Source organism: Otolemur garnettii, unplaced genomic scaffold (genome assembly GCF_000181295.1).
Source record: "Otolemur garnettii isolate 467f Iridium unplaced genomic scaffold, OtoGar3 scaffold00184, whole genome shotgun sequence".
NCBI classification, from domain to species: Eukaryota; Metazoa; Chordata; class Mammalia; order Primates; family Galagidae; genus Otolemur; species Otolemur garnettii.
The window spans coordinates 2,386,350-2,402,042 of NW_003852579.1; the positions used below are offsets into that span (position 1 = coordinate 2,386,350).

At 51.2% G+C, this 15,693-nt stretch overlaps 1 protein-coding gene across 4 annotated transcripts in view; it reads right to left on the reverse strand.

Annotated features, from left to right (window-relative positions):
* PTPRU (protein tyrosine phosphatase, receptor type U) overlaps positions 1 to 15,693 on the reverse strand; it is an 87,582-nt gene that overhangs the window by 63,119 nt on the left and 8,770 nt on the right. For all 4 annotated transcript variants that reach the window (XM_003800761.3, XM_003800762.3, XM_012812002.2 and 1 more), the window contains exons 2-7: positions 7,123 to 7,254; positions 3,319 to 3,590; positions 2,730 to 2,811; positions 2,511 to 2,626; positions 2,081 to 2,255; positions 1,252 to 1,545 (exon numbers count right to left, since the gene is read on the reverse strand). In XM_003800761.3, the coding sequence (XP_003800809.1) occupies positions 1,252 to 1,545; positions 2,081 to 2,255; positions 2,511 to 2,626; positions 2,730 to 2,811; positions 3,319 to 3,590; positions 7,123 to 7,254 (1,071 nt within the window). The remainder of the gene's footprint in view (positions 1 to 1,251; positions 1,546 to 2,080; positions 2,256 to 2,510; positions 2,627 to 2,729; positions 2,812 to 3,318; positions 3,591 to 7,122; positions 7,255 to 15,693) is intronic.

Consider the following 15,693-nt stretch of genomic DNA (forward strand, 5'->3'; position numbering starts at 1 on the left):
AAAAAAAAAAAGGACCACATGAAGGGTCTTTAAGGTAATTGACCTGTTAAGTATTTTGATTGCAGCAGTGAATATACAAACTTGTTCATGTAATAAACCATATAGAACTACACACACACACATGCACACATAAACAAGTACAAGTGAAAAGGTGGAAGTGTGAGTAAGATCTATGGATTACATTGACTGTGATATTATACCAAAGTTTTGCAGAACGTTACTTTTGCAGGAAACAAGGTGAAAGTATATGGGAATTGCTCTGTATTTTTTCTTATGACTGCATGTGACTCTACATTTGTCTCAATAAAAACTCCATTTAAAAATTTCCCTTTAGCCAGGTGCAGTGGCTCACACCTGTATCCTAGCACTCTGGGAGGCTGAGGTGGGTGGACTGCTTGAGCTCAGGGGTTTGAGACCAGCCTAAGCAAAAGCAAGACCTGGTATCTACTAAAAAGGAAAAAAAAAAAAAAAAAAAAAGAACTGAGGCAAGAGGATCACTTGACCAAAGAGTTGGAGGTTGCCATGAGCTATGATGTCAGAGCACTCTACTCAGAGCAACAGCTTAAGACTCTGTCTCTAAAAAAAAAATTATCTTTTGATTAAACAAAAAACAGTCTCCCCTGATGCAGGTGTATTATCACTCCTAATAGCTGCTTTACCCTTTTTAGCAAGGAAAAGCAGGCTAGGTGCAGGGTCTCACACCTATAATCCCAGAACTTTGGGAGGAAGGGGGTGGGAAGATTTTGTGAGGATAGGAGTTCAAAGACCAGCCTTGGCAATGGACAGGAGAATCCAGTTAGAATTTATAAGACACTTTTAGATGATGGGGTTTAGCTCTTTTATTTTACAGATGATATAAGGCAGAATTAAAACACAGATCTGAAGCTAGCCAGTCAAGGGTTCTAATCCCATCTCAGACATTTACTAGCTGAGTGCTCTTGGGCCAATCACCTAACATTTCTGTACATCAGTCTCCTCATCTGAAAAATGGATATGACAAGAGCGCCTACATCATGGTGCTGCTGTAAGTTTTACAGCAATAATCACCTCTGTGTGATGTTTAGGTGTCTGACAAAGTATCAGCTATCATCTTTTACCACAAGGACTGAGGAAAATTCACAACGTTTCAGAAAGTTTTAGAAGCACAGTTTTAGATCCAGGCCATATCACCTCTCAGAATGTGCTCCTCTGCCCTTCCTTGCCCTGAGTGTCCAGGCCAGGGCTGGGCACCAGGAGACAGGCCACACCCACCTGCGCACTTGGTGCGGCTGATGAGAGGTGGCCCCGGGCGTCCAGTACCGCCATCTCCCGGGCGGGTGAGCAGCACGCTGATCTCATACTCGGTGTCCGGGTCGAGGTGCCACAGCTTGTAGGTCTGCAGGCTGACAGCATGCACCTCTGCCCACGGGCCACGCGACATGCGGTACTCAATCTCTTTGCGCACGATGGGCCCGTCGCCGATGATGGAGTTGGTGTTGAGCTGAATGATGAGGTAGGTGGGGCCGGCCCGCAGCAGCTGTGGGGGCGCGATGGGCGTGGGGGGCTCTGCAAGGAGATTGGGGAGAGGCAGAGCTGACAGATGCTGCTGTGAGACCCTAGCCCCCAACTGTGTCCCACCACATCTACCTATGCCCAAATGGCCAAGAGTCTTCCCTGTCCTCCCAGACCCCTCCTCCTGCTAACAAGCTCTCCACCTGACCAGACCCACTCTCCCACCTCCACAAAATCTCTAGGCCCTAAGGTATACCAGGCTCCTAAAGCTGAACCCACCCTCACCCCTCAAGCCCCACCCTCTCTCTCAGGCCCCTCCAAAACCCCCAAGACTTCACCTCCTGGAGCTGTCCACATGCCAATCGGAGTGAACGCAGGGGCCACAGGCCAGTCCCTGCCTTGCCAGGCTCTCACCTTGAGTACTCAAAGCCTACTGCTGACCCTACCCTCTCTACAGGCCCCGCCCATTTGCTCAGACTCCTCCAGGGTGAGACACTGCCCCCTCCACAGGCCCACTCTGGTCAGACCCCACCCCCTCACACCCTGCAGCCCCTTGGCCCTGGGAAGGTACGGACGTCCTTGCGCTGACCCTTGACAATGAGTTCAGCAAAGTTGGAGACACCCGCACCGCGCGGGGCCTGAGATACACAGCGGTACAGGTCCTGCTCCGGGCGGCCCACGGCAACCAACGGGAAAGTGGCCAGGAAGCGCCTGTGGCTGATGTGCCGGACGCTGACTGCAGGCACCAGAGCCCCGCTCTGTCGCTACGAGTAAAAAGAGGTGACAAGATAAGGGTTGTCACGTGGAGGAAGGAATCCTGATCTCGCTCTAAACAGGGCCAAGGGTAGGGGGAATTGTCCTGGCTATGTTTAGCTGACCCTATTATACTGGGGGGATATTGGATCCCTGGAGCCATGTGCTCTGGGGTGATGGGGAATCAAAGGGGGCAGACTCGGCACCCCACAAGGGAGCCAGGACCCAGAAGAAGCTATCCACCCCTCCTTGGCCAGGACCCCAACCTGCAGAAGGAAGCGCTCTGCCTCCGCCGCTCTGCCTGCCGCCATGCACTGGAATGAGGCATTCTGACCAGCGTTGACCTCCACATCACCCAGGCGGGAGAAGTGCGGGGCCTTTGCTGCAGGAATAGAGCCGCAGAGTGACCTGGGCCAGTGCCCCTGCAGACAGGAGCCCCCGCCCAGCACCCCTCAAACCTGAGCCCCTTGTGGGCTGGGACTCACCGCAGGGGTAGCTGAGAAGCAGGATGTCATCTAGGCCCATGTAGCCCCTGCGGTCTGGGGAGATGAGGGCCTCAAACAGCACCTATTGGAGGTGGAAGGGCCCCTGTCATACTGATATTCATGTAGCCCTGCCTATGACAGGCCCATAAAAGACCATTCTAATTCTGTCTCAGCCCCAAATCCATCCTCACCAACCAGCAGAGCTCAGCCCAGCACACAGTCATCCTCCCTACTAAGCTAGCTCTTCGAGGGTGGGGTGTCAGCATCCAGAGTAAACAAGGTCAGGGTGGGAGCATCCGTCCCAATCCTGAATAATTACTTCAAGTAGCAAAACTCTTTTCCCACCTAGGCAGTATTTCCAGGGCAAAACTATTCCAACTAACCCTTGACCCCAGCCATGGGCTATTCCTATTTAATAATGACTTCTGATACTGACCTCAAATGGCCCCAGACTGACCCCAGTAGATTGCCTCCTGATGCTGAGCACAGACTAATTCTAACTTCTGCCACTAATCTACTCTGACCTTGAACCAACATTCTCCGGCCCCACCCCCAGGCACAAGCTGACCACAGATTGAACCCAGCCAACCTGATATTCATTGGGCCAGAAGGTGCTGACAGCCAGCTCAGCTTGGTGCCACTGACGGCCATGAGATCCAGTCATATTCCAGACGGCACTGCCCAAGGGGCCCCCATTAACACGCACATAGACACCCAAAGTGCCCGGGCTGTGCCCATCCCTGCTGTACAGAAAGTAGCTGAACTGCACACAGTGGGTGTCATTCTCGCTTAGGCTCTGGAAGATGACATGGGCGCGCTGGCCTGGGGCATGCTGGGAAGTATTGACCATCAGGTACGAGCCTGGAAAGAGAGGAGGAAGAGGTAGGCGCTGAGGAGCCCTAGGTAAGGAGCAGGGTCAGGTGGGCAGGAGAGGGGCAGAAATAAAGGATTCCAGGCATTCCGACCCCCTGGGAGTCAGAGTTCTGAGTTCCTCTCCCAGCTCTAACTCACTGGGTAAGCCCCTTCACTTCCCAGCATCTGTTTCCCAAAGAAGAGAGAACAGCAAAACCACACAAACCTGACTTTGTCAAAACCCTTGATGGCTCCTCAACCACACCCTGCCTGAGCACAGCTTCTCCCATCCTCTGAGCCATCCTTGGAGGCAGAGACTAGGTCATTCATCTCCAGAGTCAAGAGTCTAACACATGACAAGCTCTCAAAGGCCACTTCTTCCAAATTCTTCTCTCTACATCCCACTATAGAATTGTTCTCCCTGGCCTCGGAATTGTTACCAAAGTGTGCTCTGTCTCCCAGCTGCCTGTGATGCCTCAGGGCTCCACTGTGTCCTGGCAGGGGCTCTGAACCCAAGCTGAATGAACACGTAGATCAGAGATTGAACAAACTACTCTTCCAGTCCTCAGCTCTGAGTCTAAATTCCTGGGATACAAATTCTCTTGATTTCTAATCTGGAGACAAACAGCCTGCCTCCTCCCCAGAGATCCAGGCTATGTACCAGGGGGAGCAGGGGTAGACTGGATGCCTCAGGTCCCGCTGGGGGATCACAGCCTCTCTTCTGGAGTGGGGGGAGGCCCCAGCAGCTGCCAAAGGGACAATAGCAGCCACCCAACACTGCCTCCTCCCCGGCTTGGCTGCCAGCCAACACAAGCTCATTCAGAGTCCCAGGAGGGCTCCCCAGGAACTCTGCTGGAGGGAATCTCATTCATCTCTGTGAGTCAGAAGCCTTCCAGGCACCCTGGGTCAGTCCTGGCAGGGTAGTAGTAAACAAAACTCAGGTCCCTGTCCCCACACAGGAAGGGGTACATCCTAACCCCCAACATACCCCCTTTTGGCCCACTCCTGCTTCCTCTCTCCTCTCCCTGTGAGCAGCTGTACCAGTCTTCCTCCCCCTTCCAATTTGACACTTTGTTCTTGCCTCCTCCTGCCGCTCTCTCTGCCTCTCTCCTCTCTCACTGCGTCCCTGCCTTCTCTTCCATTTCCTCCCTTTGTCCCTGCTTTTCTCCCTCTCCTCTCTCCTACTATCCATGTGAATGTGAATCTCCCTCCTTCCTTCTCCCTCCATCCCCAACTCCCTTCCCTAGAATGTGAGCACCAGAGTCTGTCCATTTGGGGATGTCTCACACCACATCCCCAGGATCCAGCACAAGACCCATGCTAATTACTACATCTCCCTCTCCCCTTTCTCACTGAGGATGTCTCTGCTTGTGTGTGAGAGGAAGAGGCAAAGCCCACACAGGGGGGGCGTCGGGACTGTAAGAGGTGACTTCATTCAGCTCTCTTGTGCCTGAGTACCAGGCCAAGGCTGGGCCCTGGGCATACGGGGAGGCCTACACAGGCCCCTGCCACAGTGGGGCCCTTTACAAATCCTTCTCAGAAAAGTCAAAGGGTGATACCCACCAGAACTGAATCTAACGAGGATCTGGGAGGCCTGCAAAGGCAGAGACAAACGCCCCAAGAAGGGCATATGTGAGTAAATGCACAGAAGAGGAAGCAGGAAGGGCGAGGGCATCTGTGGAGGCCAAGAAGGCCACCTGTACCACCTCCTAAGGTGAAAGAGGCCTTTTTAGGCCTCTCTCCTACTGGCTTGAGGTCCTGGCCCCCCACTGATAACCTTTGCTGTCTCTCACCCTCACACTTGACAGCAATGCAATCTCAACTAAGCTGGCCTGGGCAAAGGGGAGGGGGTCTTTAGGCCATCCGATTCTGAAAGCCTACTTGGTGCTCAGACTAGCTCCGTCCTCCGACATAGTCCTTATCAGTAATAAAGTTGATAATTTGGACTTTATCTGCCTTATCTTCTTCTTAATTCCCAGCTGATCCTGTACCTAGCAAAGAGGAGTACTAATAACTGGACCCTCTCAAATACCTCCAACAACAGCACAATGAGACAGTGTCCATGATCCCCTCCATGCCACCCTCTGCACTTTATAGGTACCGTTTAATAATCCTGTGAAATGGATTACTATTCTCCCCACTTTAAAGTTAAATGTGAACTAAAATTAAATCTTAAGCCCCCTAACCAAATGAATGGACCCCCTCTTGGCCAAGAAGACTCTAAATACCCTAAAATCTATTTCTGGCCATGAGAAGGGAGGTCAGACATGCTTTGACATGCCCTTCTCCCTACTTGAAGAGTTATCCTTTGTAACTCATTAATAGGCCTGAGGCAATACAAGGCAAAGTTTAAATCATTTGAGTCTGGGTATCTGTTCTGTTTATTTCCAGTGACTTGTCTCTGATTAACAGACTTCCTTATCTTAACTTAAAACATTTCAATCCTTTAGACAAAGCTTCATTTCTTTAACCAATCACAAATCAAAGAATTTTTAAACCCACCTGTAACCCGTAATACCCTGTTTCAAGATGTCCTGCCTTTTTAGGCCAAACCAATACACCTTCCATGTGTTGATTAATGACTTTATGTGTAATTCTTATCTCTCTGAAAAGTATAAAACCAAACTGTAACCCAACCACCATGAGAGCACTTGCTCAAGGCTTCTTGGGTGTGGCTCTTCAGGCCATAGTTGCACATATTTGACTCAGAATAAACCTCTTTAAATTATTTTACAAAGTTTAGGTTCTTTTCTGTTGACATAAAATAATGGGGACTCAGAAAAGTTAAGTGATTTGCCCAAGGTCCCACAGCTGGTAAAGGGACAGAGCCAGGATCTGAGCGCAGGACTGCACACATGTTCTAGCCGCTATCATTAGAGCAAGAGGCCAATCCCAGAATTTATGTAATTGGTCTCCTGACTCCCAGTGCAGTGCTTAGGATGCCAAAAGTCCCCCATCCTGAAATAGGGCAGAGCAAGGTTGAAGTTGAGAAGGACCTGGGACTTCCAGGAAGAAGGGCAGAGCAAGGAAGATTTTACACACACCTAGCCCCAATGTTACTGCCCTTTCAGCATCTTCAGGGCCTAGGGAAGCTAGGACTCAAAGACCGTACAGAAGAGAGCCCATGAGGAAAGGCTTCCAATAGTAGAGGATTAAGGACAACCTGGGAGGAGAGGGGTGGGTGCTGAGCTAAGCCATAAGGGGAGTAATGGATTCACAGCTGTAAGGGCTTTGATTACTTTAACCTGCACCCATTTTTCAAGTGAAACTACCTAACATGCACAATGAGACAGTGTCCAGAGTGCCCCACATCCAGTGTTATGTATGTCATTACAGATGCAAACGCAGATGAGGCCCAGAGAGGTTAAGTAATGTGCCCAAGGTCATGGAACAAGTGGGTAGAGGTGCTCCTAACAGCGGTTCTCAACCTATGGGTTGCGACCCCTCTGTAACAATGAAAATACATCACGGCATTAGGAAGGTTGAGAACCACTGCCCTAGAAGGAGATAAAGGGGGACTGGTGACAAAGAGGAGGCTTACCGTGGGGCAGGTCCGCAGGGGCCCGAGTGCCAGGGTGGATTCTCACTTGCTCCCACTGGAAGTCATCATATTGGGCCTGGCTGTACTCACAGGGCACTGCTGGGTCACTTGTCTCCTCGAAGGTGCAGCCAGCTGTGAGGACATGGCTGAGTTAGACCAAGCTAAGGCAGGGCTGCTACCCAGGACAGCTCTTGGAAGGCAGCACACTCTTCCCTCCTTTATGCCTCCATCCCCCTCTCTTCCTTCAGGCCTTTCCCTACTCTCCCTCCTTCTAACAAAACTCTCCCTCCTTGACCCTCCCTCTCCCAAGGACCTCCCTCACTATCCCCTCTCAAGACCAAGACATCTCCACACTGCCCACTCCCCCAGTACTTCCCAGGACCCCTTACTGCTCAACTACTCATCAAAGACCCTCCTCCATTAAAACTAGTTATGATTGCTACATCACTGGACTCTCACAAAAACCTGCACAATTAGGACTAGCATTATCCCCATTTTATAGATGGGTAAACTAAGGCCCAAAGAGGCTGAGTGACTTCCTTAAGGTCACATGGCTCACGAGTGTCAGAGGTAGGGTTTGAACAAAGATGTCCTGACTATTACTCAATGTTCTGCTACCTGCCCTCCATCTTCACACAGAGGACAGACAGAGGGGCCTGGGAATAGCAGGATCATGAATGCCTTAAGCCATCCTGATAGTTCTCCCCTTAAAAATAATGACAATTGCCACCAATCATCTCACGCTTACAAGAAGCCTGGCACAACGCTAAATGGTGTTAAGTGCTGAGTCTCATTTAGGCCTCACGTTCTGATCCTGGCCACTATTGTTCCTATGTGACAAATGTCAACAAGATTCAGTTGTTTCCCAATGTCAGCCAACTTAGGTCTCTGCCTACAGGAATGTGTAGACTAGACACACAGATGACTAGAGAAAGCAAATTCCCATGATTTGTAACAAATATTAAAAGCTTACATGAGAAAGGGAGGGAAGAAGTGAGGAGTGAAACAGATGTGAGTCGTGTAATAAGGTCCATATATCTTAGCTAGCTCATCAGAGCCCTGAGTTGGGCACCCTAATAAACCTGAGAGCTGGCTTGGCGCCCATGGCACAATGGTTACGGAGCCAGCCACATACACCAAAGGTGGTGGATTCAAACCTGTCCCGGGCCACCTAAACAACAATGACAACTGCAACAAAAAATATCTGAGCATTGTGGTAGGTGCCTATAGTCCCAACTACTTGGGAGACTGAAGAAAGAGAATCGCTTAAGCCCAAGAGTTTAAGGTTGCTGTGAGCTGCGATGCCATGGCACTCTACCAAGGGTGACGTAGTGAGACTCTGTCTCAAAAAAAAAAACAAAAAAACAAAAAAACCTGAGAACTCCATTGGTTCAGAAAGGAACTGCAAACAGGACCCCTGCACTCACTCCCAAATCTTAGTGTCTGGAGTACCACCAGAGTAATCACAGGCATCTGAGATCTGGGAAAATGCCAGAGCAAACGCCAAGGAAGCAAATGCTAATGGTGCCAGGCCCTGTTCTGGGTGCCTTCCAGACACTGGGACTTCTCCCCATTTCACAGATGAGGTGCCTGAGACCTGAAGGGTGAAGTCCACATGGTAGAGCAGTGAGTGAGTGGGCTTTGACATCAGACAGAATTGTGATCGGTTCTGGACTCTGCAATTCGCCAATCCTTGTAACTGTGAGCAGGTCCCTTATCTGAGCCTCAGTTTCCCCATCCACACATGAATTGTTGAGGAGTCAATGCAGTGGTCTACTGAGTACAATGCCTCAAACATGTAAGCATTCAGGAAACAGCAGCTCTTAATAGGTGCCACTTGAGAAAAAAGGCAGGATTTGTATCCAACTCAGTCAATATCAAAGTTCATGCTTTCCACCAGAAAAGGTTTCAACAACAGAAGGAGCCAATTTGAGCTGCTTCCCCATCTCCAGAAGAACAGGGAGGGGGACTAGAGGGTAACTGGGGAGTAGTACCATGTGCCAGGCACAGTGCTAGGCATTTCCATGTGCAGCAAGTAACTTGGCTTCTAGGAGCCTGTGTATTATTTCATCTGTTGTTGCACAGATCATGAGAAGTAGCACAAGGAAACAGCCAGGAGAGCCAGGCACAAAGGGCTCGCCATTGCTAAGGTCTCCCTCTCTTCTCCTCTTCTTGGACCCCATCAGAATGTGAAACAATGAGATGTGGGTGTGAGGCTGGTACCAAGCAGATAGAATGAAGTAACAGAAGACTCTTTCCAGAGCTGGGGCAGGGGGCCTTGGCTGAGCTCTTTGCCTCTTTGTTTGAAAAGCCCTGGTCAGCACCATGCCCTATAGCCTGTGGGAGGCGAGTTTTAACCTCATCTGTGCTGGAAGGGCCTCAGCTCTCTAGAAAAAGACCCACAGGGCAGCAAAGAGAGGGGGCATGGCCAGTAGGAATAGTCATGCAGGATTTCCTGGAGGAAGGGGATTTTAGCCTGAGCTGGGTCTTAGCCAAGGCCTCCCTGAGGTACAGGGTTTGCCAGAAGGGAAGCTCGGGAGCTAAGCCCTAACTGGGGCTCAGGCTCTTCCTGTTCCTTTACAAGGTACAAGGCAGCTGCCCCTGATGTGTCACCTGTGGCCCTGGGGTGAGCCTGGGAGTGCCAGTGCCTTGGCTTCTTCTTGTCCATCCTGAGCCAGGCAACATGACCTTCCAGGACTCCCAGATCAACTGACCTGTTTAGAGTGACCCCTAGGTCACCTGACCTCAACCAGAGTAGCCCCCAGACTGACTGACCCAACTTATTGGACCCCGAACAGAATGACTTCAGCCAGATTGGCTCCCAACTGATTGTCCCTGGCCAAAGTATCCCCAGTCTTATATAGATGGCCCCTAGACTATCTGTCTTTAGCCAGAATGACCACCAGATTGACTGATCGACCCTAGGCCATTGACCTACAGCTAACCAGCCAGGGAGAACCCTTAACCAGAAATATTCCCTGTCCCTGATCCATGTCCATCTGTAGACCTGTATTTCTGGGTTAGGCCAGTTCTAGCCACAGACCATAATGGGTAACATCCCTAGGGCCAGGCTCCCTGAGGACAGCCTCACCCCCTCCATCCCCAGGTCACCGGGGATGGGAACAGCCAGCTCTTCCCAGTACTAGGAAAAGCCCCCATCACCTCCAGCTTGGGCTGCTCAGAAGCCAGGAGCCCCAGAGCCAACAGTCCCATTTTCTGCTAGAAACCCAATGCTTGGGGAGGCTGCTAGCCCAAAAGAAAAAAAAACTAAATCAGACTTCAAGTTCAGAATGGTAGCAGGGAATCTCCCTGCACTCATCAACACAGACACGGGCACGGACATGTAGGTACACACATCAAAACCACGCGAGGGGGCCACCAACTACCACCATGACCACTTGCTCCAGCAAATCCTCATGGCAACTCAGAAAATAGGTACTAATATTATTCCTGTTTTACAGATGGAATCAGGCTCACAGAGATAGGCTTGCTTACCCAAGGCCACACAGCTACAATTTGCAGAAGCTCGAACTTAAACCACCTATCTTTCTTTATTCCAGGAGACTAACCATGGACAAAATAAGGCCCTGTTAGTCTTTTGGCCACGTGTGTTAATTCAGCTTTGTTCACGGGACATTTGTTCACTGACAGGATAAAGCAGGTCTCAGGCAGGCACTATTGGAGGCACAAGGTTGATGAAGACCCCACGGATCTCTTGGTCTGAGTGAGGGTGAGGGAATGAGAAAGAGCAGAAAAGGTTCAAGGCCATAGGAAGGGCTGAGTAAAGCCTGGAAAGACAGGTACCCGGGAGCCACCTGTGGCTCAGTGAGTAGGGAGCTGGCCCCATATACCGAGGGTGGCGGGTTCAAACCCAGCACCCGGCCAAACTGCAACAAAAAAATAGCCGGGCGTTGTGGCGGGCGCCTGTAGTCCCAGCTACTTGGGAGGCTGAGGCAGAAGAATCATCTAAGCCCAGGAGTTGGAGGTTGCTATGAGCTGTGACTCCACTGCACTCTACCGAGGGTGAAAAAGTGAGACTCTGTCTCTACAAAAAAATAAATAAATAAAAAAGACAGGTACCCTTCTGGCCAGTAGAGATGAGTGGAAGGGCACTTGAGGCAAAGGGCCCAGCAGAGCAAAGGGAGGCAGTGACTAAACACAGTTTGTCAGAGCAGAGAGGAGCCCAGACTGGCCCAAGCCATGGCAGAGGAGACTAGAGGGAGGGGGGGAGGTTGAGGCCAGATCATGGAAAGCCTTAAATGACCCAGTGAGTTCAGCCTTATTTTGAATGGGGAAGCCACAGTAGGTGTTTGAGCTGGAAAGTGTCTGATTCAGATGAGATGAGTGACACATGCTGCCATGAGTAGGGCAAGTAGCTTCTCCAGAGAGCACAACAAGGTCAGGAGGGAGCTTGGGATCCAGCCACCACAAGGTCCAGAGTCCGATGTCAGCAACTGGAGAGGAAAGGGGCCTGAGTCCCCATCCTAGACACAAAGAGTGCACACCCCAGTCACACTCAGATGCAACACACACACAAAGAGCTCCACATTCAAATGTTCACACACACATACCTCCTTTCCCCTGCTTAGTCCAAGCCTTAGGGACAAATCTCAGGCTGGGAACAGGGAGACGACCAGGCCTCTCCTTGGGCACCCCACCTCCAGGGAGGCCTCTCTGAGAGGATGGGCTGAATCAACCCCAGGACCCCCATGAGTTCCCCCAGCCTCAGCTCAAACTGGCCCAGCTACATTCCTCAGCTAATCTCCCCAATCTGGCAGGCGGTTGCCTAAGCAACCGTCAGCCACAATTTGGGAAGGCAGGGGAATGGTTTAGCCACATCCGGTTGGGTTCAAGATGGGGTGATGTGAGGGGCAGAGCAGCCTCTGGAGGAATGGGGGGGCATCTCCATGGTGTGAGGGTCTACACACCTCCATATGCATGTTTCCACAGGCAGCCGTGTGTGTGTGCACATGCACACGCATGTTCCATGGCTGTGAGAGTGACAGAATAGCCTGGTGCAGAGTTTCAAGTACTCAGCTGGGAAGCCGGGAGCTGCATCACCTTCCTGCTGAGGCTCCCGGTCCCTCTGTGACTCGATTAGGTGACTCACCCTCTCCCAACCCCTGCTTCCTCACCTATGAAATGAGAATGGGGATCTCTGAGGTTGCTGCCTCCTCTGCAAATCTGATTGCAGACGACAGTGTACATCACACTCAGATCCACAGTATGCACACTGGGCCCCACACTCAAACTTTCACACGCCTACTCCGTTTCCCCTGCCTAGTCCCAGCCTTGGGGATACAATCTCAGATGGGTACCCCATCTCTGAGGTGACCTCCCAGAGTGGGTAGGTTGAATCAACCCAGATCCTCAAGAGCTCCCCTAGTCACTTTTATGAATGTGCATAGAAATAAGAATAATCTGAGGGTACAGAGAGACTCTGTGGGAGAGAGGAATGTGAAAGGGAGCATGGCTGTCTAAAAGTAGGGGGTCCCAGGCAGGCTGTGAAGCTGTAGGAGCATTACATTTACAAGCAAAGATACAAGGCCATATTCAATGGTCAGCGCGTGTCTCGGGAGGAGAAGGTATGTGTGGTGGGGTAGGAGGCAGCTGCACATATGTGCATGTGTGTGACAAGCACTGTGCACCAGACTTCTCATACCAGCCTGTGCCAACTGTGGCTGCAGCTGCCACCGGTGCTTTCTGAAGACCCCAGGTAAATAGAGCCTGTTTCCAATGACAGATTTTTGTGCTCTTTGGTTTGTCAACAGAACATCCAGCTTCCAAGGATGATTCAAGAAAAATAAATCTTCTCTCAAGAGATTGGAAGTTTTGGAGGCTGGGATCATACCCAACCCCAGCTACACCCCCAACCTTGGCCTAGGGAACCCAAATACAACACCTAACAACAACACTGGTCCATTTCACCTTCCAAAGCCATACCCCTATTCTCGGTAGCCCAACCCACCCTTGGAACCAACACTAGCCTCAGCCCTGGACATTCTTGCCTAACCCAACCCTATCCCCAGTGATCAATCCCAACAATGGCACCATTAGACAGGGAGGACTGTCTAACTCCCATTTCCTCCCTACCTGAGGTTAGTGGCTACCTCATGCCTTTGGACTGCACCCACAACCTCAGTGCATGGCCAATTATTGACCCTATCATCCCAGCTAGCCTGACTCCAACCAACTGCACCCAGTTCCAAGACTATGACTCCAGCCCAGGGACCTGGCCCAGCCTACGTTGCTGTTCTCCTTACACAGTCATTACATCTAGATCTCGGCTGGGGTTCCCAGAGCTATCCACAGAACCCTGAAAAACTAGCAATTAATTATGGACAGGACTGGCAAACAATATGCCCATCTTCTAATTACCCAGAGATCAGCATGGCTGCAACCAGGGAGATCACCCAGGGCTGGGCCAGGGAGAGAAAGGTGAGCTGGCATCACCCAGAGAAGCCAACACAGAACCCAGCAATGTCAACATTCTGCCATCTCCACTGAAGATGGAAGGAAGCCAAATGCAACAGGGAATCATACACCAGACCCACTCCCCATCTCCCTGATCAATATGCACTGCAAATCCCAGAGTTAGCAGTAGGGCTGCCATATTGGCAATCTAAGGGGAAGGCATAGACCAGGGCTGGGTGCCAGAGAGTTAACGGGCAGGGTGGAGGGCTGTGCTATACAGAGATAGAGTGGGCAGAATTCAATGATCCCCTGCAGCGCAGATGCCCTGTGTGATATGAAGACACAGTGCAGAGTAGAGAGGCAGGGTGCAGGCTGAGCACAACAAGCCCATGCAACACAGAGGTTTACACATCATAAGGTTCGTAGAGAGAGAAGGCTGTGTAATGTGCAGCGTGGCACGTGGTGGGTGCAGTGCAGCAGCTTCCCACTGTACAGACAGAATGCAGTTACACAGCGCAGGGGAGCGGAGCACATGGTATGCACAGACCCCTCTACAGACATTGGGCTCTACATGGCAGAAGCGCTCAGGGCCGTGATGTAGTGTGGAGGTGCCACAGCCATCAAGGGCATACCCGGCTGAACGAGGCACAACACACCACTGCAGAGCACTCAGTGACACACTGGGCTGGTGCTCAGCACTACAGGTTAGGTGTATAGAAGAACATTAAAGTGGTAAGTTCAAAACTTACTAGTTCTTCTTCAGACACTAGCACAGAGCCCTGCACAGAGCAGGAGCTCCAGGCAGTCCCATGGGAAGCGTGTGTCCAGTACAGGCACTCAGAACAGTACAGAGAGACAGGGGAGAGAAGGATGCAGTGCAGCGCAGGAGAAACCGGAGGGTGTGGCCACCCAGTCCAGAATACAAGCTCAGCACAGTTCCTAGAAATAGAGCAGGTGCAGACTGGAAGGCAGGAGTAGGAAGTGTCACCAAAGAAGGAGAGCACAGCAAAGATGCAGTGTGGAACACCGGGTTCGGTGGCCCTGGGTCTTGAAATCTAGTAGAGTACACACAACCTGACAGCAAACAGGTCCCTTGGCAGTGACCCTGTGCCCCGCGGAACGTGCAAATGAAGAGCTGGTTTCTGTGCAAATCGTGATGCCTACAAAAGCCCAAACCAGTCCCAAAGTTCAAAACAGTGGTCCCAAGTTGCACTGTAGATAGAGACTCCCTGACCCACGTGCAATACGGGCAGAGATGCACTGCAGGGAGACAAAGATGTTGCTCACCTGGGGGTGCCAACAGAAACCTGGATGACAACACCAGCCACCAGACACTCAGTGGTAATATAGGGAAAAGCTGAGATACCACAGGGGCAGCGTTACAGCGGCAGTGGCGCAGTATAAGGGCTGGGTCAGAAGGCACATACCCAGGGCCAAGCAGTAAAATAGTGGGACAGAAGTGCCACGTGAAACAAAGGTGCACTGTGTTAGTACAGCCCAGCAGCAGAATGCACGGGGGCAGTGCTCAAAAACTCAGGAAAGCTCATGTGCCCGGTGCAGTGCAGATGCCCATGCAGTAATGCAGTGTGTTACAGAGCCGCCACATGATGGGAAGAGGCTACGTTGTGGTGGCATGCCATCTGTTGGCACAGCGCAGTGCTGCAACATGAGGAACTGTGCCCAAACCCGAGAGCATCCAGTGCAATGGAAACTGCCCAGGGTGGTGCATGCTCTGTGATGTAAACATGCACTGTGGCCATAGGAAGCCATATGTTGGTCTCAGGCACAGAGGCAGTGTGAAAGGATCTGTCTAGAAACCCAGGAGAATCCACTCTCCCACCACAAGGCAGATGTCCATTAGAGTAACGCCATGTAGGCCAGGCAAGATATGGCTCATGCCTGTAATCCTGGCACTCTGGGAGACTGAGGAGGGAGAATCACTTGAGCTCAGGAATTCAAGACTAGCCTGAACAAGACCCCATCTCTAATAAAAATAGAAAAACTAGCCAGGCATTGTGGCAGGCGCCTATAGTTCCAGCTATTCAGAAGGCTGAGGCAGGAGATCACTTGAATGCAGAAGTTGGAGGTTGCTGTGAGCTAGGCTGACACCATGGCACTCTAGCCCAGACAAAAGAGTGAGACTCTGTCTCAAAAAAA